The following is a 25,905-nucleotide window of genomic DNA, read 5'->3' as shown; positions in this document are numbered from 1 at the left end:
TGTGAGTCTTGGAGCTGCTCAGCAAAGAGCACTTGATTCCCCAAGGACATACCTGGATGTGGCTTGGGTGGGCAGCAAGTTGGGGGAGGCGGAGTTTCAGGGAATCCTCTGGGTGGAGCAACCTCTGTAGCGGCAGTGAGTCTGTGCACTGGGAGAGCAGAGGGCTCAACAGAGGAACAGTGGATACTGCCGGCACTTCTGTACAGAGTGAATCTCGCCTCAGCGCTCACTTCGACACCTGAGTGTCCTATAAGTTCTTAGTGCCCACTGCGCAGCCGAACTGACACTGGTGCTCAGAGCGAGCAGGTCCATCACCTTGAAAGTCCGCTTGTGGATGCGGCCCCTTTAAGAGGCGTCTGCTGCTACCACTGCGCAGCCTCTGTCCCATTCAACCGCTTAGGACCAGGCAACCTCACGTCCTCGCCCCATCCTACCTTCTGCCATTGTAGGGTGATTTCTAAGGTTTCTCCCTAATTGTATGGCTTGTTCACCTAGATTCCAGGCAATTTTTCCTTGCTATTTGCTCCTTGTTTCTGTCACAACTTTGATTTGGTCTCCAGAGAGATGAACAGAACCTTTGTCATCTATGCCAATTTTTTTTCCGCCCCTCAGGAGCTAACAATTTAATGAGAGGGAAATATGAGTACAAAGATAATTACAAAACAGTCTAAACACTAAAATAGAAGAATGAAGGAAAAATTGATAAAACAATTTTTATCTCAAGATGTCTTGAAGTCAGTAACTGCCTTGTGTATAATATTAAGGGAGGGCTAAGTGCATGGTTTTACTATTTTTTAAAAAGTTATTTAAAGTATTAATATCAAATGTTACTATTTTGGAATTTAGTCAGGGTGGGCTGATGTTTTCTTTTGCTTAATGAACTTCATTTTAGAGAAAATGTTGATTTTATATGGAAGTGTTTGCGTAGGGCTTCCATATTCCCCAGAAGTATTTTTAAATTCACAGCTGAAAAGCTAAGACTCAAAGCCAAAAGCACATCATAGTAAATAATTGATTGCTTTATTACCTTGATTCATCAACTGTTAACATCTAGCTACACCTCCACCATATCTTTCAGTACACACATGTACTACCCTTTTGCCAGACCTTTTGAAAGTAAGTGACAGACGTCATAAATTCCACTCTTAAAATCTTTCTTTTCAGCTTTATTGAGGTATAATCAATAAATAAAAACTATATATTTAAGGTGTACAACATGATTTTTTTATAATAGTATAAAAGAGTTCGCACTTCTCCACATCCTTGCCAATACTTATCTTTTACCTTTTTGATAATAGCTATCCTACCAACTGTAAGGGGATATTTCATTGTAGTTTTGATTTGCATTTTCCTGATGATTAGTGATGCTGATCACTTTTTCATATGCCTGTTGGCCATTTGTCTTCCTTTCAGAAATGACCGTGACTTTTGCCCATTTTTTAACTGGCTTATTTATTTACTTTTTTGCTATTGAGTTATATGAGTTCTTTATGTATTTTGGATATTAATCCCTTATCAGATGTATGGCTTGCAAATTCTGTATATTGTCTCTTGTTTTCTTTGCTGTGCAGTAGTTTTTTAGTTTGATGTAATTACACTTGTCTATTTTTACTTTTGTAGCCTATGCTTTTGGGATCATATCCAAAAAATCATCTCCAAGACCAATGTCAAAAAGATTTTCCCCTGTATTTTAGTAGTTTTAAAGTTTCAGGTCTTAACATTTAAGTCTTTAATCTAGTTTCAGATGATTTTTATATTTGGTGCATGATGAGATCCAGTTTTACTCTTCTGCATATGGAAATCCAGTTTTCCCAGTACTATTTATTAATGAGATTATCTTTTCCCCATTGTATGTTCTTGGCATCTTTGTTGAAGATCCGTTGACTGTAAATGTGTGGATCTATTTCAAAACTCTTTATTTTTTTCCATTGGTCTATATCTCTTTTTATACCAGTACCATATGATTTTGATGGCTATAGCTTTGTAATATGTTTTGAAATTAGGAAATGTGATACCTTTGGCTATGTATTTACTCAGGATTGCTTTTACCATTTGAAGTCTTTTGTGGTTCCACATGAATTTTAGGATTGTTTTTATTTATTTATATTTTGTTTGTTTGCTTTGCATATGTGTGAAAAATGCCCTTGGAATTTTGATAGTATTGCACTGAATCTTTAGTCTACTCCTAAATTCTTCAGTCTGCATCTCCCAAGGGCAAGTACATTTTCCTTCACAGGCACATTGTAATCACACATAAGAAAAATCAGCATTAATTCAGAAGTATATTCCAGCATATATTTTATCATTTATTTCAGTTATCTCTAAAAATACCTTTATAGCTGGTCATTTGTTGTGCCCCAAGATCCAGTCAAAGTTTGTTCATTGCATTTGGTCAGTATGTCTTCTTTGTTTTCCACCAATCTAGGATAGTTAGCTCTTCTTCAAAAAATTGAAGACTTTGTTAGAGTCCAGGCCAGTTGATTCACAGAGTACCCCACATTCAAGAATTTGTCACTTTCTTCATGATTAGATTCAGATCACATGTCTAATAAATATGATATTGGGTACCTACCATTCCATTAGTAGATACATAATGTTAGGCTGTACCACAATTGGTGATGCCAAGACTGAATGTTTGGTTAAGGTGGTGACTGCCAGATTTTTCCAGTGTAAAAGTACATTTTCCCTTTTGTAACTAATAAGTAATATGTGGAAGTGATTCTTTAAGACTATAAATATCCTGTTTCCCACCATCCTTCCACCTAGTAATTTTATCATTGATTCTTGTCCAAATCACTTTAACATTGGTGGTTATAGTATTGTGATTTTAAAAATACTCTATCATTTTATATTACTGGTTAGATAAAACATTCTGTTTGGATTCTTAGGGAATCATTATTATTTGAATTTATATATTTTTTCCATTGCCAGGAGAAAAACTTTCAAAACAGCAGCTGCATAGTTCTAACATCATTAAGAAATTAAGAGCTAAAGACAAAGAAAATGAAAATGTTATTGCAAAGCTGAACAAAAAAGTTAAAGAGCTAGAAGAAGAGTTACAACATTTAAAACAGGTGAATATTAGTCATTCTCTACATATATATTGTTATTACTTGGTATATGAAGAGTTGGCTATGGTTTATAAAACATTTTAAATGATTTATTGGGGTATATAATTTTGAAAGGATTTTCCCAACAATTTAATAAATGAATGCTAAGATTTTTCTTTGTTATTATAACACTTGGATTCTTGGAATACAGTTATTTATCAAGACCTTATTTATTGAAAAATACTTCAATCTGTTTAATGATATAGGTCCTTGATGGCAAAGAAGAGGTCGAGAAACAACATAGAGAAAATATTAAAAAACTGAATTCTGTGGTTGAACGCCAAGAGAAGGATCTTGGCCGACTTCAAGTAGACGTAGATGAACTTGAAGAAAAGAACAGAAGTATTGAGGCTGCTCTTGATAGTGCATACAAGTAAGAAAATGAGTAAATATCCAACTCATTTAATATCAATTAACAGAGCAAATGTTGAAAAAAACCCTTTTTCTGTTATCACTAACAACGCTTATAAACTTAGCTGTATATGAACTTGTAACTATTCAGCAGGGATAGTCCTCACTGCAGTCAGTGTTTATTATGTGGTGAACTCTTCCTCATTTTGGATATCATGGAAGTCATGGAAATTTCATAACCTTGGCCATGTAGTTCACTGTATATTATTTTAAATAAACTTTCCATCTAATTTTTTAAGAGAACTTACTGATCTCCACAAAGCCAATGCTGCAAAGGATAGTGAGGCACAGGAAGCTGCTCTAAGTCGTGAAATGAAAGCTAAAGAAGAACTTTCTGCAGCACTAGAGAAGGTCCAAGAAGAAGCCCGTCAGCAGCAAGAAACATTAGCCATTCAAGTAAGCAACGGATGCTGAATTTAAATTAGTCTTTTAAATCTTTGTGCTTCTACAAATTGAAGAATCCATTAGTTTGAATCAAACCTTATGTAGTGGTACATGTGTTATTTCCTTTATAATGCTGTTGGGCATGTTTCTTAGAGTACTGGATTATGCCAAACTTAATCAATTATGTATTTTTGTAAACTTGTTAAAACAGTGCTTACGTTGTACCAGTATTGCTTAATATTTTTGTGAATTTCAGATTTATCTGAGAATATTATGAGAGCTAAGGACCCTCTTACCAGAGAAATGCACATAGTAGATAAATACTAAGTATTGCATATAATTTCAGGAGAATCCATGTAACTCCATGGACCTCAGATGAAGGCTGAAACCTGAAATATGTCAGGCTTTGTCTTATAGAATCATCAGATGATTGATGTTTGAGTTTTTTACACTTTTTGTTTTGAATAATTCTGCTATAAATATTCATTTACAATTTTTGTGTGAACATATAATTTAAACTATCTTAGATATATACCCCAGGTCATATGGTAACCTCATATTTAACTTTTTGAGGAACTGACCAACTTCCATGGCAGCTACAACATTTTACATTCTCCACCAGCAATATATGAGGATTTCAGTTTCTCTACATTCTTGCTAGTATTTGTTATTATCTATTTTTTTTTCAGTGTATGAAGTGGTATCTGATTGTAGTATTGATTTACATTTCCTCAGTGACTAATGTTGAGCATCTTTTTATGTGCTTATTGGTCATTATATATCTTTGGAGAAATTTATTCAAATATTCACATCTTTTGCCTATTTTTAAATTCAGTCATTTTTATTGTTTGTTACATATTCTTTGTACGAGACCCTTATCAGATATAGGATTTGCAAATACTTCCTTGCATTCTATAGGTGTTCCTCTGTTTTTGTTTTTCTTTTTAGGCAAGGCAGTCCTTGATTGAACTCACAGATTGCAAGGACCTTGTCAGCTTGCAATCCTTATTCTTCATTTTTTATGCCTACAGTACCTGATCTTCCTAGCTGGTCTCCCATCCAAGTACTAACCAGGCCTGACCCTGCTTAGCTTCCAAGATCAGACGGGATTGGGCTTGTTCAGGGTGGCATGGCCGTAGACGCCTCTATTTTCTTGATGGTGTCTTTTGAGGCACAAAAATTTTTTTAATTTTGATGAAGTCCATCTTACCAACTTTTTCTTTGTTACTTGTGCTTTTGGTGTCATGTTTAAGAAGCTGTTGCTTAATCAAAGGTTATGGAAATTTTCACTTGTTTCCTTCTACGAGTTTTATCATCTTTGTTCTCATATTTAGGCCTTTTGCATGTGAATATCCAGTTGTCTCGGCACCATTTGCTGAAAAGATCGTTCTTTCCTTATTGACTCCAATCCACTTTTGATTTAATTTTGCATGAATATATAAAACATTTACATGATACCACAGCTATATAACAAAGTATATTGAGACATTTGCTTCCAACTTAGCCCCTCCCCATTCCTTATATTTCCCTATAAGTCACCATTTTATTAGTGTTTGGTTTTTTTTCAGTGTTTCTATTTGAAAATGTGAGAAAAAATACATTTTCTCTACTTTTACTTATATATCCTCCACCAACATATATATACATTTATATACATATTTATTTGTATCTCCCTCATCCTTCTTACATAAAATAAAGTTTATTATTTATACTGTTTTATAGCTTACTTTATTTACTGAATGAAATATCTTGGTTATCACGCTGTAGTAGAACATAGAGCTTTTAAAGAAATTTCTTTTTACAGTTATAATGCTTCATTGTGTGAATGCATATACTATTGTTTATTTGATCAGTTCTTATTGATGGATATTTGAGTTGTTTTCAATATTTTGGTATTATAAATCACTCTGTGGTCCATACACCACATGCTACCCCCTTATGTTTTTGCTACTGTATCACTGGGATAGAGGAAATATTAATATTTTAAATTAAAAATACACTAAAACAGGAATAAAGAAAAATTGAGAGAAAGACTATGGGACTACCATTTATGAAACCATCACCTTTTATAAGTACTGTCAATTTTGTGTGTTCTTGTCTTTATTGCCATGTACCTATTTTTTATACTTGATATTGTATATTATATAGTTTTATCATTTAAGATTATATATTTTTACATGTCTCACATCATAACTTTTAATGGGTATATTCATGTATCAACATTTGCAGAAATAGATTACTGCTGTTGGATATTTAGAATAGTTAATGTTTTGTGTGTTTTTGCTAATCTAGCTGACAGTGTAGGGAACATCTTTGTATGTTAATAGAGATCTTCTTCCATAGAGTGAATTCTCAGGATGAGTGTTTATAGTTCATATAGCTTTTATCACATTCTGTACTGGAAACATCTGTGGATGCATTATCTCTCCTCGTATTATGTGGCAGTGACTGTGCCTTCTACATATTTATATCCTTTTTTTTTTTTTTTTGCCTAACAGAGTACATATTTAACATACGTACAGTTTTGGAATTGTTTGATGAAAGAGATGTGTGATAATCATATGTAAAAGCTCACTGGATAGTATAGAGTATTACATATGAACAATAAACAAAACACAAAATATGTACTTAGCAGGAAGTTATAGATAATGTTTGAAATTGTTTTTGATAGTGGTTCTCCTTATGCAGGTGCAGGACCTTAGGCTGGCACTGCAACGTGCAGAACAAGCAGCTGCCAGAAAAGAGGATTATTTACGCCATGAGATCAGTGAACTCCAGCAGGTACTGTCACAGTTTTCCTAAACACATATCCAAGATTTATTTTCTTAGAAATAAGAAATGACTCAGTGGGGTAATGTTCATGGAATTGAGAGGATTATTACCCTACATATATATATCATTTGCTGTATTTTTGTGGCTTAGGTGAATAATATTAGAGTTGGAACCAAGTCTTAATTCTGTTTTATAGAAAATAATTTTATTATGATAGAGTTATTATGTAGTCAGTATTTTTTCATTTGTAAAAGGTGGTTTATTAATTATCAGTCTTTGATTTCTGTGGGGCAGATAATCAGTGCTCAGTTTTTGTGTCACTATTTTCACTCAGTGAACATGCGTAGGGAAAGAAAAAAATGCAACTCAGATTGATCTGTTTTTATAAATACTTAGAAATTTTTGGATGAGAAGGCAACTATAGGGAGGTTTGGATAATGCTCTTTTTTTTTTCACCTTAAGATGATTGAAGGCTATCTTTATCTTAGAAAATACTTTGTAAAGAAGCATTTATTTAGATACTCTTGTGCAACTTAACTATAACTTAAGGATTGAATAATTAGAAAATAATTTAAAAAGTAATTCTATTTTGGAGAAATAATTTTTTTCAGAAATCTCTCATAAAGTTTGTTTGCCAATGTTTTTATTGCTGCCAGTGTTAGTGACTTAAGAATTTCATGATTCAGAGACTCCAGGAAGCGGAGAATCGAAACCAGGAATTGAGTCAAAGTGTTTCATCAACAACAAGACCATTGCTTCGACAGATAGAAAATTTGCAAGCAACTCTAGGGTCCCAGATGTCGTCGTGGGAGAAGTTAGAGAAGACTCTTTCTGATAGGCTTGGTAACTGCTTTAGTTCTTATAAGCTCAATGCAGAAGCCCTTATTTTAGCTTAGAATTAGGATAATAAATAGTATGATATTGAAAATCACTTTATCTGTTAGTTATATAGTTATATTTTGTGTCTTGTGGATTTTTATATCTTTTACATTTATTTTGTAAAATCTTAATTGACTTTTAGACCATTTCTTTTCCCTAACCTAATGTGTTAGATACTATCTAAAATTATCTGTGTCATTTTTTTTTTCATTTATTTTTACCAGACTTCTGCACTCAATTTTTTCCTTGTCTGTTGTTAAATCTGACCTTTTTCTAGCTTGTCTGCAATAGTGTAGGAGGTGGAAATCAGATATGATTCTAATCAGTGGCAGACTCCCGAAAGCAGAGATAGGTCTAAGAAAAATCAGGATCAAACCTAGTATTCAGGAGAGAGAAAAAAATGGCATAGGTGATAGAGGCTCTGTTCATCCCTCTATCAAATCAAAGTTGTAACAGAAGCAAGAAGCAAACAGCAAGGAAAGTCACCTGGGAACTAGACGAACAAACCCTACAACTGGGGAGAGAAATAAGAAATCACCCTGCAATGGGAAGAGGTAGGAGAGGACCAAGAAGTGAAGCTACCCGGTCTCAAGTGGCTGAGTAGGACAGAGGCCATAGCAGCGGCAGCCAGCAGCTACAGATGCCTCTTAAAGGGGCTGTGTTCGCAGGCAGACTTTTGCAGTGACAGATCTACTCTCTCTCAGCACCAGCAGCAGATCGGCTGCTTGGTGGGCACCAGGGACTTAGAGGAGGACACTGAGCTGTCGGAGTGAGGGCTGGAGGCGAGACTTGCTCTGTGCAGAAGTGCCAGCGGTATCCATTGTTCCTTTGTTGAGCCCTCTTCACCTCCCAGTGTGTGGATACAGCACCGCCATAGCTTATACGTCATCAAACTGGATAACAGAGGTCGCTCCGTCCAGAGGATTCCCTGAAATTCTACCTTCCCAAACTCGCAGTACCTCCCAAGTCACATCCAAAGGTTTCCTTAGCTAGTCAAGTGCCCCTTGCTAAGCAGTGCCTAGACACTGGTAGCAGCTGACCGCAGTTTCTGGTGTGGCCTTTTGAGGCAACTATAACCATAGCATCTGTGGATTTCCTGCTGAATCTTAACAGGTGGCCTTGAAGGGGCACAGGTGGGGCTAAATTTGGGCCTGTGGTTGAACCCTTTTCAGGGCTGTGCCACTGGACACCTACCACACAAAGCCGCACTAATAAGACCGGGAGACTTAAGAGCTTTGCTTAGTACATAGAAATAGACACAGAAAGGCAGCCAAAATGGGAAGACAAACAGACACCATATGAGAGAACAGAACAGAGTTCCAGAAATAATGGAGTCGAGCAATCTAACAGATGCAGAGTTCAAAACACTGGTTATAAAGATGCTCAATGAACTTATGGGAACCGCAGATGGATTCAGTGAGAACTTCAACAAAGAGATAAAAAACATAAAAATGGAAATGGAAATTATAAAAGGGAACCAGTCAGAAATGAAGAACACATTATCTGAGATGAGAAGCATATTAAATGGAATAAACAAGAGTGAATAAAGGAGAGGATGAAATGACCGATACAGAGGATGGGAAACCCAAGGACACTCAATCAGAATGGCAAGAAAAAAGAAGCCAAGACTATAATAATAATTCGAGGAGCCTGTGGGACACTATTAAATGTAAAAATATCCCTGTCATGGGGGTACCTGAAGGAAAACAAGACCTCGAAGAGCTATTTGAAGAAATAATGAAGGAAAACTTCCCTAACCTAAGCTATTTGAAGAAATAATGAAGGAACTAGACATAAATCAGGAAGCTCAGAGAGTCCCAAAAACCAAGAACCCAAAAAGGCCCACACCAAGACGCATCATAATTAAAATGCCAAAGGTTAAATATAAAGAGAGAATCTTAAAAGCAGCAAGAGAAAAGCAGCTACCTACAGGGAGCACCCATAAGACTGGCAGCTGAGTTCTTAAAAGACACTATGCAGGACAGAAGGACTTCATACAAAATATTCGATGTAATGAAAACCCAGGAGCTACAACCAAGAATACTTTATCCAGCAAAGCTATCATTTAGAGTCGAAAGATAGACAAAGAGCTTCCTAGACAAAAATAAGCTAAGAGAATTTATCATCACCAAGCCAGTATTACAGGAAATGTTGGAGAAACTTCTTTAAGAAGAAAACACATGTATCAAAAACAGGAATAAAGAATGGTAATAACTACATTCCTATGAACAAGTACCTCAAGTGGAAAAGAATTAAGTGCTCCAACCAAAAGACAGAGTGGCCGAATGGATAAAACAAGATCCCTACATGCTGCCTACAAGAGACTCACAGATTAAAAGACACACACAGACTAAAAGGAAGGGGACAGTAAAGATATTGCCTTGATGGACCTAGAGGATACTGTGTTGAATGAAATGGGTCAGCTAGAGAAAGACAAATATCGCATGATTTCACATACATGTGGAAGCTAAAGAACAAAATCAGCAACAACATAAAAGTGGAAATAAACTCATTGATATAGAGAATATTTTTGAGGCTACTAGATGGGGGAAAGAAAAATTTAAAGGGATTAAGAGGTACAAATTGTTAGTTGCAGAATAGACATGGAGATGCAGAGTGTAGCATGGGGAAGATGGTTAATGTAATAAATATGTAAGAGGGAAGAGGGGTACTAGATTAGGGGTGATCACTTTGCGAGTTATGTGGATCTGTGATCACTGTGGTATGCAGCTGAAACTATATTATTGTATGCCAACTATAATTTAAAAAACTCATTGAATTGTACAGAGTAAATACAATGAACGAATTGTCTATTTCAGTAAAGCCAGCGGGGGGCAGGGGGAGGGACTCTAGTATTCTGATGCTATGGAGTCTTAAGTTTTTATATTCTTCTTTACAGAAATGCCCCCAAATTGCCTTTCTGTGCTGTTAATAAAAAGAAAATTATTCTTCCAAGATGTTTATTCAAGCACAGACAGATAGTATACGTGTACATTAGATATCCCAGAAGCTAACAGATTCATGAAAAATCCATGTGCCCATTCTGCACCTTAAACTAACTGTAATTTAAGACAACGTTGTGATGTAGTTATGAAAGCAGACTTGAGTGTCAGGAGACCTGGACTCAGGGCTTTTTTGGTTTGTTTCTTTTGTTTTTAATAATCCAGCCAAACAGTCTTGAGCAAGTCACTTACCTTGTCATGAGGGGTGAAAGAGATTAGTGGCTTTCAAACAGTCTTCAGTAGATCCCTTAGATGCGTGTTTAAGGGCTAGCTGTCGTGGTGAGAGGGACACTTTAAAGAAGAAGCAGGGCTCCTTCCAGGCTTCTTTAATGAAAGCAGTTCCTCCTTTGTCTATCCTTTTTTGATTTCCATGTAAGATTTTGTATGGAAAAAGATGTATCTGCTTAAAAAAAAAAAAACCCATTGAACTAAATGAACCTTCATATATTGTTTAATTTTTATGTATAAATCTTAGATCTGTCATTTATGACAACTTTTTGAGACCAATTTTTTTATGAAATGTGAGACATCTGAAAATGACACCTTCCAAAATAAATATTTAGCGATAAATGAGAGGTAGAAGCCATTATTTTTGTGGTTTTTAAACTGGATTCTGTATACTCTTGGCGATATGTAGTATTGTACTGGAATATAGACAAAGCCACAGGACAAACATACCATAATAGAACATTTTTATTGAGATAATTGTGGATTAACATGCAGTTATAAGAAATAATTCAGAGTGGTCCCTTACACACTTTCCCCAGTATCTTCAAATGTTAACATTTTGCAAAATTATAATACCACAATGAGTGTATTGACATTGATACAGTCTACTGATTTTATTTATATTTCCCCAGTTTTACTGGTACTCATTTGTGTGTCTGTATGTCTCTGTTTGTATATTAAGTTCTATGCAATTTTACCACTTGTGTGGGTTCATGTATCCATGTATTCATGTATTCATGTATCCATTACTATAGTAAAGATATTGAATAATTCCAATATCACAAAGATCCTTCATGTTGCCCTTTTAAACCACCTTTGAGCCTCTCTGTCCCTGTTCCAAATCCCTGGCAACTGCTAACCTGTCCTCTATTTCTAAAACTTTGGAATTTCAAAATGCTATATAAATAGAATTGTATAAAATTTCTGGGACTGGTTTTTTAGCCCAGAGTAATTCCCTGGAGATTCATCCAAGTTATTGTGTGTGTCAGCGATTTAGTCTTTTTATTGCTGAGTGCTTTTTAATGGTATGTGTGTACCACATTTTGTTTACCTGATGAAGAGCGTATGGACTGATAAAGATTTTGTCTATACAGATAAGCTGCTATGAACATTTATGTATAAACTTTATGTTTAAATGTGAAGATATGTTTTTATTTCTCTGGGTAAATGCCCAAGAGTGCAATTGCTAGGTAGTTGCATGTTTATTTTAAAGAAAATGAAAAAGCGTTTTCCAAGTGGCTGTCTCTATGAGAGTAATCCATTTCCTCCACATCCTTGCTAGCATTTTGTGTTGTCCCTATTTTTCCTTTTAATCATTCAGACAGGTGTGTAGTGATATCTCGTTATTATTTTAATGTGCATTAATTTAATGACTAATGAAGTTGAACATCATTTCATGTGCTTATTCTCTATACATTTTCTTTGATGAAATGTCTATTCAGGTCTTTTTCCATTTTCTAATTGGATTATTTGCATTTTCACTGTTGAGTTTTGAGACTTCTTTATATATTCTAGATACTAGTCTTAGATAATGCAGTTTGCATTTATTTTCTCCAAGTCTGTAGCTTGTCTTTTCATCCTATTCACATAGAGCAAAAGTTTAAGATTATGAAGTTCATTTTATCAATTAAAAAAATATTTTTTCAGTTAGTTGATATTCAATATTATGTTACTTTCAGATGTACAGCGTAGTGATTAGACATTTATATAACTTATGAAGGGATCTCCTGATAAGTCTTGTACCCATCTGGCACCATACGTAGCTATTATAATATTATTGACTATATTCCCTATGCATTACTTTACATTTCCGTGACTATTTTGTAACTTCCAATTTGTACAACTTTATCTCTTCACCTTTTTCATTCAGCCCCCCAACTTTCCTCCTATCCGGCAATCATCACTTTGTTTTCTGTATCTACGACTTTGTTTCTATCTTGTTTATTCATTTATTTTGCTTTTTAGATTCCACATATAAGTGAAACCATATGGTATTTGTCTTTCTTTGTTTGACATATTTCACTTAGCATAATATCCTCTAAATCCATCCATGTTGTCACAAATGGTAAGATTTCATTCTGTTTTATGGCCGAGTAATATTCCATTGTATATATGTACTACATCTTTATCCATTCATCTTTCGATTAGAGCATTTAATCCATTTACATTCAAAGTATTTATAGGTGTGTAGTTAATGCCATTTTATTGTTTTCCGATTATTTTTGCAGCTCTTCTCTGTTCTTTTCTTATTCTCTTGCTTTCCTGTATGTTGATGCCTTTCTGTGGTGTTGGATTCCTTTTCTTTATTTCTTGTCTTTTAGATTTTCGGTTTGTAGTTACAATGTGCTTCATATATACCAGGCTTTGTTTATAGCAGTCTATTTTAAGTTGATGGTTGCTTAAGTTTCAGCACATTCTAAAATCATTACCATTTTTACTCACCCCTCTGTGTTTATGTTTTTGTCATTATTTTTAACTTTGCGTGTGTGTTTGTGTGTATCTTTTAATTTACTGTTGTAATTATGCATCACCTTTCTACTTTTGCCTTTTAACCTTTGTTAGTGTTGATTGACTGCTTTTATTATATGTTTGCTTTGGTCAGTGAGAATTTTTTTTGCAATATTTTCATATATATATATTTTTTCTTTTTAAAGAAGTCCTTTTAACATTGCTTGTAATGATAAACTTCTTTAGCTTTTCTTGTCTGAGAATATCAGTTTTTCTTTTTATGGCTCGTGTTTTTGGTTTCAAATCTAAGTACTCTTTGCCTATCCCTAGATCCTGAAAATTCTATTTGTTTTCATAAAAGTTTTATAGTTTTGTTTTATACTTAACTTTATGATCCATTTTGAGTTAATATTCATAAATGGTATAAAGTTTATTTTGAAGGTTTTCTTTTGTCTTTTTTTTTTTTGGCCTGTGGATGTCCAGTTGCTCCAGCACTATTTGTTGATCCTCTGCACTTTTAATACATAACTCCACTTTCAAATTAAAATACTTTGGGGAAAATGATAATACAGGAATAAATTAAGATTGGTGGTTTAGTCTCTGTAGCCAGTCCTGTCTTAGGCAATAAGTAGTTACAGTATTAAGTGTGGCTGCCTACATCATTAAAATTTTCAAGTCAGAATTGACATGGTATCTTGGCCTCTTGGGTATATGTATATGTGATTTTCCTTTTTATTCTCCATTCAGGTGAATCTCAGACCCTGCTGGCAGCAGCAGTTGAAAGAGAACGTGCAGCTACAGAAGAACTCCTTGCCAACAAAATTCAAATGTCTTCCATAGAGTCACAGAATTCTCTCTTAAGACAGGAAAACAGTAGATTTCAGGCCCAGGTAGAATCAGAGAAAAATAGGCTAAGAAAACTGGAAGATGAAAATAATAGGTGAGCATATTTCTTCAGTGTTTGGTAGCTTAGTGACATTTTAAAGCACTTAAAAACATGTTTTCTGCTTTTAGCCTTGTAGCACTGAGAACTGAAAATATATACTTTTAGTGTTTTAAGTCAGTCATTAGAAATAGGATATTATAACAAGATAGTACTGAGATTCATTGAACCTTATATGTATTCTTGAGATTGTGTGGCATGTTCTGTATGTATTTTCATTTTCTAGAGAAAGGATTCATTGCTTTAATCAGATTTTTTAAAGAAGTCTATAACCACAAAATAGTTTGGAGACCACTCATTCGAGTTATTTTCATATTACAGGGGTTTTAGCAGTGTTCCAAATGTGCTGGTTCATTGGAAACACAACTATAATATCCGTCTATCTGAAATTATATCAAGGCAGTGATTAGTGTGTTTTTACCCTCTGAGTTCTTCCTTGCAAATTTTACTTTAAAAAAATAAGTAAAAATGATTTATAAAGTAAAATATCTGAACTTTTGCAAACATTTTCACAGAACCCCTTAACTAGCTTTTGCAGAATCTGAACATGTCTGAATGGTCATACACCAATATAAAATATATAAAAGTATTAGACTGGCTTCTGAGTAAAACCCAAGTGATCTGGAAAATAAAATTGGAAAATCAAGCTGATAATAAAAATGATACTAAATATCTAACTGGAGTTAATAAAGTAGTTAGTTTTTAATAGTGTGTACTATCATGTTTTTTGTTTTGTTTCATTCTCCTCTGGCTTAATAGATACCAGGTTGAATTAGAAAACCTAAAAGATGAATATGTAAGAACACTTGAAGAGACAAGGAAAGAAAAGGTATGCTCAATTCTTAAGGCTTCTATTACAGAATGGTAGCGAACTAATGAGATGACAATGAAATGGGCGAGGTTGCTGCTTTTGGAACTTTATCTTTCTTAATAAAACAAATAGGACTATATACTTTATGCTCCTAGCTTTGAGGTTGACTAACGATGATGATTTAGTATCACAGGAATTCTCTAACTATGTCTCTCTCCATTAGACACTGTTGAATAGTCAGTTAGAAATGGAGAAAATGAAAGTTGAACAAGAAAGGAAGAAAGCAATTTTTACTCAAGAAGCAATAAAAGAAAAGGTATTGAATTTTGTCTTGTTGTTTTGTTTTTGATGTATCCAGTTAGTAGCTATTGTGATTAATCATTGATTGTTTTATAATTTTAGTTATACTTTATAAATACCATTTCTTCTGTCTAAGATCAGAGTGATGAATTTTAGTAGTGTAAGCAGTGTCCTGGTCAGAGTGGATCCAAGTAATTTGAGTTTATTCAGAGATCTGTGATTTCTAGGATTTAAATTACAGAACTTCCTTTTAAATTAATTTTGTAGTTTCTTACTGAAATTAGTGCTTCTCATTTGGCCCATAGACACTTTGGGAGTAAAACTGGTTGTTCACTTCTTTTCTGGTGAACAAAGGTAATTTTTAAAATTGAGTTTTCCTATATTTAAAGGATTGGCGTATACTCAATAGCATAATATGTTAAAACTACCTATGCACATTGAAATTCCCTTTTGAATTTATTTGGCATTTAAAAAAATACACTGAAAATAAAATGGATAAGCTGGAAACTTAATGTTTTGTAAAACTCATTAGTAATCTTATTCTAAAGAAATAGATAGTAATTGGTGTTATGTTATATAAGAAGCAGCAGTTCGTGTAATAGTTTCAATAACATTCTTATTCCATTAGAAATAAACCAAATTAGGTTGTCGCAATATACATGGGTCCTCAGATGATTTGATCAAGTCTATTTATACTTTTAAATTACTAAATTTTGTGCCTTGGATAAGACTTCAGAAATTATATCTGTAACATTTTATGAGGATATTAGAATGAGTCTTTGCTGTCATTAATCCTAGGAAAGTTTCTTGTTTTTTTTATTTATCATTTTATTTTTTAATCAGAACTCAATTTTTCTTACTCCTTAGGAACGGAAGCCATTTTCTGTTTCTAGCACTCCCACAATGTCACGCTCAAGTTCAATAAGTGGAGTTGAGATGGCAGGGCTACAAACATCTTTTCTGTCTCAGGTGATGTTTTATTTCTTACATATGCTTAGTTCTTAAAGTGAATAATGAAGAGACTATGCAGATAGCAGTTTGCCTATTACCATGACTTTGCCATTTCATAGGCAGTTCATCTGAATTTGTGAAAGAGTACTGATTGAGGAAATATAGATGATTTTCTGCCTTTGAGAAAGTCATAGAAATATTAAAGCAAGAATTGACTGAATCATTTTGTTTTAACCATATAACGAAATACAATCTATAATAACTGAATTACTCTGGCTTTCTTTAATTAACATAGGATGAGCCTCATGATCACTCTTTTGGACCAATGTCCCTATCAGCAAATGGAAGCAATCTTTATGATGCTGTAAGGATGGGAGCAGGATCAAGCATTATTGAAAATCTCCAGTCTCAGCTAAAACTAAGGGAAGGAGAAATTACTCATTTACAGGTATCGGAAAAATTAAATATGCTACAGAAATAGCTGAAATTTTGATGCCCAATAAGTAGCACCTGAAGCAGATTGAGAAATAAAATGGAAAAGTGGCATGTGAAGCCCAAAATGTATCACATATATTAATGATAAAGGCAGTTGGAGAAATTATCCAAAGATCAGAGCCAAGGGAACCTGCTCACTGATTGCCATAATTAGGGAGATTTACATAACTGTGTGACAGGAAATGCTGGGCTACATTAGGCCTCCCCACATGTTGTAGCTTGTCCAGGTGGGACTTTCAGGCATCTAGGAGCAAAGAGCTCTTTGCAGACAGCTTTTTCAAACACTGAGAAAGAGAAGTTGCTGAGCTGAAAATACCCATTCTATTCTTCCCAGATTTACCACGTAAATGTTGCTCCAACTCCCCTTGTGAGTGAGTAAAGGTCATGAGAGAGATTAGAACTGTTAACATTGTGCACCGGAAAAGAAACATCATGAGTTAGAAGGGAGCATCCTCCCATTTTGCTTTTTAAAAACAATGTAGTGAGAAATGTTAAAACGTTTTACCTGTTCAGTGTTAAACTTGATACACTCAGAAGTAAAACTTTCCTCTTCTATTCATATTGTATGACTTTAGTAAGTTGAAAATATTACTCTATTAAATGAGACGTTCTTGAGTTGGAAAAAAATAGATCAGAATAATCTTAATACTTGTTATGTTTATGTAGCCCTGTATACTGTGCCTGTGGGCCCAAATTAACTTCTTTGGTAGTGACAGTAGAGTCTGTCAATATGATCTGTACAGCTGGAGTTAACATTAAACTGTGTTTTTATTTCTCTGGGTTTTTGTAGTAATTTAGAATAACTAAAATATATGCTATTTCCTTAGATTAGAGAAAAATATAGGGTTGCATATTTCAGATGATTGGATTTCCTTTAGTTCTTTATCTCTTTCATAGTAAACCCCATAAATGGGAAAAGAAATCTTTTTTTGCTGCTATTTTACTTAAAGGGCTAAAGTATATGTGGTTATATGTCGATATATTTATTTCTTAAAAAAAAAACCACATCAGATATTTTTGTATTAGTGGGAGCATTAAACAAGATACATTTTGATTTAAATTTCTGGTAATGTTTCTCAGCTAGAAATTGGCAATCTAGAAAAAACACGCTCAATAATGGCTGAAGAGCTAGTTAAATTAACAAATCAAAATGATGAACTTGAAGAGAAAGTGAAGGAGATACCCAAACTTCGAACTCAGCTAAGAGTAAGTATCCTTCACTGAAAGATGAACGTAAGATGTTTTAATCCAGTTACATTAAAACTTATATTTTTAGTTTACATAAAATGCATATATGTGTTAATGATTTCTTTGAAATTTAGAATATTAGTATTTGAGTAAAGAACTTTAAAGGTGAATTATTTATCTTGGTTGTCATATTATACATTCAAAGTATTTTTCACAATCATGTTTAATCCCACATAGGAAAATAGCTAAATTTTATTTGGCCAAGGCTCATTTATAATGTTGCACTTTTGTATGATCTTAGTACTATTTTATACATTGAAATTGTGTATACGTCAGATAGCACATTCGGTATTAATAGCCACTGTTAAGCCATATATAAAAATTTTTTTCACCTTTTCCTATTAGATAAGTGCCAGGGAATACTTAAACCACAGCGAACCAGAGACTAAAATTTTATCAAATGTGCTTAAATTAATGGGAGAAAACACTGATTAAGCTATATATTGGGTAATTATATACTTAGTGGAACAATACAGTAAGATTGATAGCCATTTGGCTTTTAAAATAAATTTATTTATTTATTTATTTATTTATTTATTTATTTATTTTTTTTTCTTTTTTAAATGCCTATAGCACCTGGTAGTCCTAGGTGGTCTCCCATTCAAGTATTAACCAGGCCCGACCCTGCTTAGCTTCTGAGATCAGATGAGATCGGGCACATTCAGGGTGGCATGGCCATAGACTTTTTTTTTTTTATTCCTTTATTTGCTATTTATCCCAACAGACTGAAATGTGAGTTTAATTTGTATTGATTATATACTTTTATTGAGATTATAATGTGTTTTTTTTGGTGACTCATTTATGATAATATAAATATAATTAAGATGTTCTGTAGAGTTATTTTACAAATTGTAAACAAACATGTTTTGTAGGATTTGGATCAAAGATACAACACTATTCTGCAGATGTATGGAGAAAAAGCAGAAGAGGCAGAAGAACTTCGATTAGATCTTGAAGATGTAAAAAATATGTATAAGACTCAAATAGATGAACTTTTAAGACAAAGGCTTAGTTAACATCTGAAAATTACATTCCCATCAAACTGAATGTAAACATTTAATAGCTAAATGCAGACTACTAATAAATTCTCTTACAGAATTTGAAAGTGGAATTTACTTTAGAGTGCAAAAATTGAAAGTTTTATAGTATATAGTAGCAATATTTGCAGTTAAATTATTTTGTGCAATATTTGAACTTTATTTTTGAAACTGTCTTTAAAGAATTATTTTTAAAGCATTTTTTTTGCCTTGAATAGCACAATACTTTACCCTTATATCAATATGGTTAGGGAAGGAGAATGGTGTTCGTATATTATATTACAGATAAATAATTAATTCTAGCTATAATTTATATATGTTTATATGTATGGAGAACATTTAATGAGTGATTTTAACATTGAAACTTTGAAATTTTTCACACTTAAATCTTAATTTCTAATTACAACTCATGAAAATGGACAATAAGTGTTCAAGTAAAAAATTATTAAACCTCTGGTTATTAAATTTTGAACTAAGAAATCGCACTGACACTGTCTGAGGTTTAAAGGGTAAATAATTTAAATTAAAAAATTTTTCTGCTCTGAACGTTTATTTCACTCAGATTTTACAATTAAGCCTATACAAATTTTACCTATCTGGAAAGAGCTGTAGCTATTCAGAGTTATCTAGGCATGATTGAATAATGGAAAAATTTTACTAATAATGATCTTGTGATGATATCAGTAACATTTAAATGATTTATCTTATAAAATGAATCGGAGTAATAAAATTATTAACCTAATTTTCTCTTTAAAAATTAATCATTCACATTTTGTAAAGCCTTATTTTTGACACATTAAAAATGAATGTTTGATATTACAGAAAATTCATGACAAAATGAGAAATTATAGGAGTTAACTTTAAATTTGACATTTGCAATTCTGTGTAATTTATCATGTTTTTTCCTTGAAACTTTAAACACAAAAATAGTGCAGAATAGCTTTAAAAAATAGCTATGTCTTTCTCCAAATGTTATTTTGTTCAAAAGTTAACCAGGCTATGTTTTAGACTTGTGAAATATTTTAATACATTTTATTACTAAAAGTCATTTAGCTGCCTTTACTTGCAAATAAAAACCTTCATTTAATTTTTTGTTAAATTTTAAACACTAGAACTTAGAAATATAGCTATAAATAAGCCATGTTGAAGAATTCAAATGCTTTTCAGGGCAATTCAAGTGACCTCATTTTTGTTCTTTTTGTATTCCAGATAATATTTCTGTCACTGGATCTCTGATGTGTAGCATTAATACATATTCTTTGAGTGTGAGCCAAATTTAGAAAATTAATTTTTTATATTTTAGTGGTAAAAATCAGTGTAATAGCTTTTTGTCACCATAACTTTTTTTTTAAATAAAAAAATGACAAGACTAATGGCAATAAGAAATATACAGAATTAGAAAATATAGGAAACTCAAGTTGCAAAATTCTGTCAAGTGTTTGAAACTAGAAGTTTAGGCATTATTAAATTGTTCTTTTAAAATATTCATTAGCTAGGAAAAAAACCTTTAGTTGTAGAGAAAAGATTTAAATAAAACTCAGACCTTCCAATTTCTTAATATTAAACATTCTCTTCTCTTAACCTTAATTAACATAAATAAAATCAATACAACTTAAAACTTTAAAGTGTTTTCAATTTATTTAATTTAAAAATGGCAAACAGCTAATTTAGTCTTTGGCTACATATTACCATACATTGTTCTTTATCCACAAACAAATAGCTGATATTCGCAGTGATCTTATTTTACTATAAAGTTAGATCTGTTGATACATTTATAAGTTGAGAAGTGTACTGAATAAATTTCTTGAAAAACTCCCCTTAATAACAATACATAATAAATATTGGTTGCTATATTTTGCTTTATCATTAAAACTTCTCTATCCATATTCTAATAAAGTAATATTTATATTTTAATGGATAAGAGAATAGTTTGCAGTAGATGTTTCCATTCTTGAAGGATAACAAAGATACTACAAATTATAACAATTCCAAGAAAAAAGTAAAAGAGGTATGAACCCTGTTGTTCTATGTCTGGACATTTAAGCACAGATAATAGGCATCCTTCTCTTGGGAAGCTAAATTGAGACTACATTTCTTCCTTTTTCTTTGCCTCTCTTTTTGAGAACTTACTGTTTTACAGTTTAGCACATGAGAATGTATCAAATGTATCTATATTGTGATTTAAGAAATTCTAAATATGGATAATTTCTGACCTAGAGAAACATTAGTTTTTGTAATTAATAAGTGAAAAGAATGTTCAAGAAAAATTTTTTCTCATGATCCCTCTATTGGCATTTGATTCATTAATCGAAAGTTTTATTCAAATACTTATTAAAAGTATATGATCTATAGTATTTAGAAAATAGCCACAAGAAAAAATTGAAAATGATTGTATATATTTTATCTTGTTTTACTTTTTGTTGAGTATGTATACATTTGTTCCAATGTATTATAATTTTTTATTTTCACTAAAAAATTTTTCCCTATTCAGTTTTAAATTATATATTTTGTAAAGGGCTGAAAGTATGATTTAAACTAAATTGATATTATACATCTCTTAATTCTAAATGAAAGATAATGTAAATAATAAGCATGGGTCTGATTTTAATAAAGATTTTAAAATAGTAATAATGTATTTCATTTTTAACATAATTTAAAGTGGTTAATACCAATGAATGGAGATAGTGTTGTTTTATGAGGATAATATAACGTGTAACTGTGGAATTCATATTTTAAGAAAATGAGGATAAGCTCAAATTTTTTGTGAGTTTTAAGACTCACTAGTATTAAGCTTCATTTTTCTAATGAAGATATATTTTCGGAAAACATAACTCTAAGATTTACTTATTGTGACTGATAATTAAGGATGATTTGTGTCTTTTCAAAATCTTAAACGGTATTAAGATAGTCTTAAAAGTCTTAATTCTTAAATACTTTTTAAAAAACAAACAACACACAAAATAACCCCAATGCTTCAGTAATCCAGAATTGTGATACAGAGAATTTACTCTTAGTGCTGTCCAGGATTTATTCCCCATACTGCCCTACTCTCTAGTAAGCTAAATTTAATTTTAGAATCCTCAAATAATATTAAGAGGTGTGAATGAAAAGGACCTATGTAGAAAATCTGACAAGCTGGGGGCTACTCGGCAGGCTTAACAAGCCCAGTGACTGGAAAGTAACCACACAGAATGAATGATGTGATCATAAATTCCTAACTGGGTAGGTCATGGTGGGTAGTCATGCCCCAGACCTATACCTTCTTTAGTGAAAGGTTTATCTTTGCCTTAAGTGAGCCCTGTCCATTGTTCTTTTCTTTTTAATTAAATTTATTGGGGAAACATCGCTTAATAACATGTTTCAGGTGTACAAGTCTATTATATACCATCTGTATATTGCAATGTGTACTCACCACCCAAAGTTTAGTCTCCCGTCACTATATATTGACCCCATTTATCCTCTTCATCCTCTCGACACCCCCTTCTCTTTTATTAACCACCACACTGTTGTCTGTGTCTGAATTTGTGTCTTGTATCCCACAGATGAATGAAATCGTAATACTAGCTATAAGGGAAATGCAAATCAAAACCACAATGAGATACCACCTCACACCTGTTAGAATGGCTATTATCAGTAAGACAAAAAGTGTTGAAGAAGATGTGGAGAAAAGAGAAACCTCATTCACTGCTGGTGGGAATGTAAATTGGTACAGCCACTATGGAAAACAATATGGAGGTTTCTAAATTAATAGAGCTACCGTATGACCCAGCAATCACTATCCTGGGTATTTACCCCAAATATTTGAAAACACTTATTCATAAAGATATGTGTACCCCTATGTTCATTGCAGCATTATTCACAATAACCAAGACAAGGAAACAACCTAAGTGTCTTTCAACAGATGATTAAAGAAGATGTGGTACATATATACAATGAAATACTACTCAGCCATAAAAAATGATGAAATATAGCCATTAGTGACAACATGGATGGATTGTGAGAGTATCATGCTAAGTGTACATCGTTCTTGTGCATCTAGGTTAACATATCTTTGAAGTGCCAGAGTAATCTTTTCCAGCCTCAGAGGTGTAACCACCTTTGTAGGAGCAGCAAGTAAATTCATTGTAAACTTATTGCCTGTTACCGTCTCTATTTACTGTAAACATTAACTATCCTATACCCACCAATGTAAAAAAAGTATGTATCTCTCCATTTTGCTTTTAATCCAATCCCAGAGATTCCCCCCATTCTGCTTTGCTTTCTCCTACCTCCTTGATCAATCACCAGTGGATTTCATTTAACCTTTCTTACGTTTCTCCTTTGATTCTAAATGTATAAAATGAACTGCAAAACTGCCTTTTTCTTAATCCAGTGAGCTCTTATTCTGGGCATGTCCTCAGTTTGGCACTAATAAACTCTAATAAACGCTTATAAAATTTTTCTATAGGTTTGGACATTCTTATGTCAACAGAGGGAATGGAAAGTTTTTCTGTTTGCTTAATATTAAACTTTTTTTTATGCATAGTGATGGGCAGAGAATGGTAGAGGTGTTTCAGTTTTATATAATGCCATGCCCATTTGTCTCTTGAAATTATAATCTTAATTTTTAAAAATATATATTGTTTAAAAAAATCTGCAGTCATGGTCATAATAGGAAACACAGTGCTTACTTTGTTACTGTGTAAGGAATTCACTTTTATAAGATCATAATCCCTTATCTAGAAAGCTCTGAAAACTAAATGTTTTTTTTTTTCTTATATAAGTTTGCTGTCAAATCTGCTTTGATGGTAAAGCCTGACTTGCACTGATATGGAGTTATCTATAGGCTTTATCTTAGTGTGAGTACTCATACCCTCTGCTGCAAAATAGTGTGTGAGATTATGGAATTCTGATCCAGGGTACATTGAAGGTGTCAAGTAGTAAATGTGCATATCCTATGCTATAAAAAAAAAAATCAGGAACACATATGGTCCCAAGGATTTGGAAAAAGGGATTGTATATCTACACTTAACCTTCAAATCAACCTTTTGAAGTCGATGTCATTATTTCCATTTAAAATGAATAAAGGTTAAGTAACTTACTTAAGGTCATATGGCAAGTAAGTGGCAAAGTTAGGATTCTGATTTGTGCAGTTTGGCTCCAGAGTCCATGCTCTGAACCATTAACTATACGGCACTTCTCTTACTGCTTTTCTGTTTAATCATAAGCATATAGATCAACTGTAGCGTGAGTCAAACTTTAGTCAAAATTTATTTGCTTATGACTTTTAATACCTTTGAATTACAGTTTAAACATTCAGATATCAGAGAATCAGTAAACTATATCTTGCTGATAGTTCGGCATTCTGCCTAACACTTTATGAGCTATCCAAAATGTCAATATAAGAGCCTCAAACTTAACATTTAACAAACTTTAATATAATGTACAAATTATGATTATATAAAATTTCAAATTTACACAAATAGAACAGATTATGAATCTCCATATAGTCATTAACATAAATTCTTTAACTGTTCAACAATTCGTGGATCATTTTGTTTTATTTATTTTTCACTTGCATTTCTTCTCAATCCACACTATTTTGAAGCAAATATTAGCCATATGATTTGGTTATCATATTTGAGTGTGGGATATTTCTGTAATAAGTAACAAGTAATCATCAGCTATTTGGTTACTTGCATCATAATTCCATTAGGAAAGACAGGATAAATATGCTCAATTTTTTTTTTTTTTTTTTTTTTACCAGTTTTCACAATAAGAGTGGGTTTCCTTCTGTCATCAGAGATGAACAATGAGATTTTTGGCTTTTGTATTTGGTTGATTGGTTGAATCTTTTTTATATAATATTTAATATATATGTGTTTCAATCCATTCCAGTTACTTTTATTGATGCTTGAAATTATCTTCGGCCAGAGGGATGCTTTTCAAATTGGTTTCTAAGTCTTTTTGATAGGACTCTCATAGCCTTTGATGGCTTCCCTGCTTGCTCCACATGCAACATGTTTCAGGTTCATTTTGTTCATTTGCTGCCCCAGACCCCAAATTACCCATGTTTCTAGGAGTCTCTGTTCTTTTTAATGGGAAATGGTTTGTAGCAATCACAGTCTCAGTGCAAGGGGAGCTTGTTGCTATGGACAAAATAGAGGTGTTGTAATAAATCATAAATTCTTAACTGGGCAGGTCATGGTGGGTAGTCCCACCCCAGGCCTATATAACTTGTTTAGTGGAAGGTTTTTAAGCCAGCCTTGTCCATTGTTCTTGAGCATCTAGGTTAATACACCTTTGAAATGCTAGAATACCCTTAGAAGGCGTAACCATCTTCAAGAGCACATAATCTTGTTAACTATCCTGTAATCCAATCCCTGCCTTGCATTATCCTACCTTTATGTAATCTTCCTTACATCCCCTCCTAATTCCAAATGCATAAAAGAAACTGCAAACTCTTATTTGAGACTTTGCTTTCTAGGAATCATCATTTTTTGCTCAAACTCAGAAATTCTCTATGGGTTTGGATGTTTCTTATGTCGACATTGCTATGGAGTTGGTTGTTTATAGGTCTTTTCAATGGATGATGGAGGAGGTTTGTTTTTAAAGGTAAAATATATTGTTAATTCATATTGGAACCTGTAATTGAAATTTAGAACTACAAGATTTTTATATAACCTCATCAGGCTTACATCTGTATTACATGTTAAAATTTTCAGCTTGAAAGATGCCGTCTTAACCACTTCCATTTGGTTAATCCCAACCAACACTGCCACTAAGAATTTGGCTATTGAAAACAATTTATGATTCTTTTGTAATTCTTTTAGTCCTGAGGTACGTCCTACCAAGATGTACAAACTACGTTTCTAAGCCACTTGGGATAATTCTGTTGTGGTATGCT

The 25,905-nt window shown here is 33.0% G+C and overlaps 1 protein-coding gene and 2 pseudogenes across 4 annotated transcripts in view; 1 reads left to right on the top strand and 2 right to left on the bottom strand.

The window, feature by feature from the left end:
* TMF1 (TATA element modulatory factor 1) overlaps window positions 1–20,637 on the top strand; it is a 31,711-nt gene extending 11,074 nt beyond the window's left edge. For all 4 annotated transcript variants that reach the window (XM_011358479.2, XM_011358481.2, XM_011358480.2 and 1 more), the window contains 12 exons: window positions 2,932–3,074; window positions 3,317–3,483; window positions 3,761–3,917; window positions 6,594–6,686; window positions 7,364–7,520; window positions 13,982–14,174; window positions 14,937–15,006; window positions 15,212–15,304; window positions 16,156–16,257; window positions 16,535–16,687; window positions 17,815–17,940; window positions 18,855–20,637. In XM_011358479.2, the coding sequence (XP_011356781.1) occupies window positions 2,932–3,074; window positions 3,317–3,483; window positions 3,761–3,917; window positions 6,594–6,686; window positions 7,364–7,520; window positions 13,982–14,174; window positions 14,937–15,006; window positions 15,212–15,304; window positions 16,156–16,257; window positions 16,535–16,687; window positions 17,815–17,940; window positions 18,855–18,998 (1,598 nt within the window). In that variant the 3' untranslated portion in view covers window positions 18,999–20,637. The remainder of the gene's footprint in view (window positions 1–2,931; window positions 3,075–3,316; window positions 3,484–3,760; window positions 3,918–6,593; window positions 6,687–7,363; window positions 7,521–13,981; window positions 14,175–14,936; window positions 15,007–15,211; window positions 15,305–16,155; window positions 16,258–16,534; window positions 16,688–17,814; window positions 17,941–18,854) is intronic.
* On the bottom strand, window positions 4,928–5,046 carry LOC111738672 (annotated as a pseudogene).
* On the bottom strand, window positions 18,547–18,665 carry LOC111738682 (annotated as a pseudogene).
* Window positions 20,638–25,905: the final 5,268 nt, after the last annotated feature.

This window comes from Pteropus vampyrus, unplaced genomic scaffold (genome assembly GCF_000151845.1).
Source record: "Pteropus vampyrus isolate Shadow unplaced genomic scaffold, Pvam_2.0 Scaffold41, whole genome shotgun sequence".
In the NCBI taxonomy this organism is placed as follows: Eukaryota; Metazoa; Chordata; class Mammalia; order Chiroptera; family Pteropodidae; genus Pteropus; species Pteropus vampyrus.
This window is presented reverse-complemented; position numbering and strand designations above follow the sequence as displayed.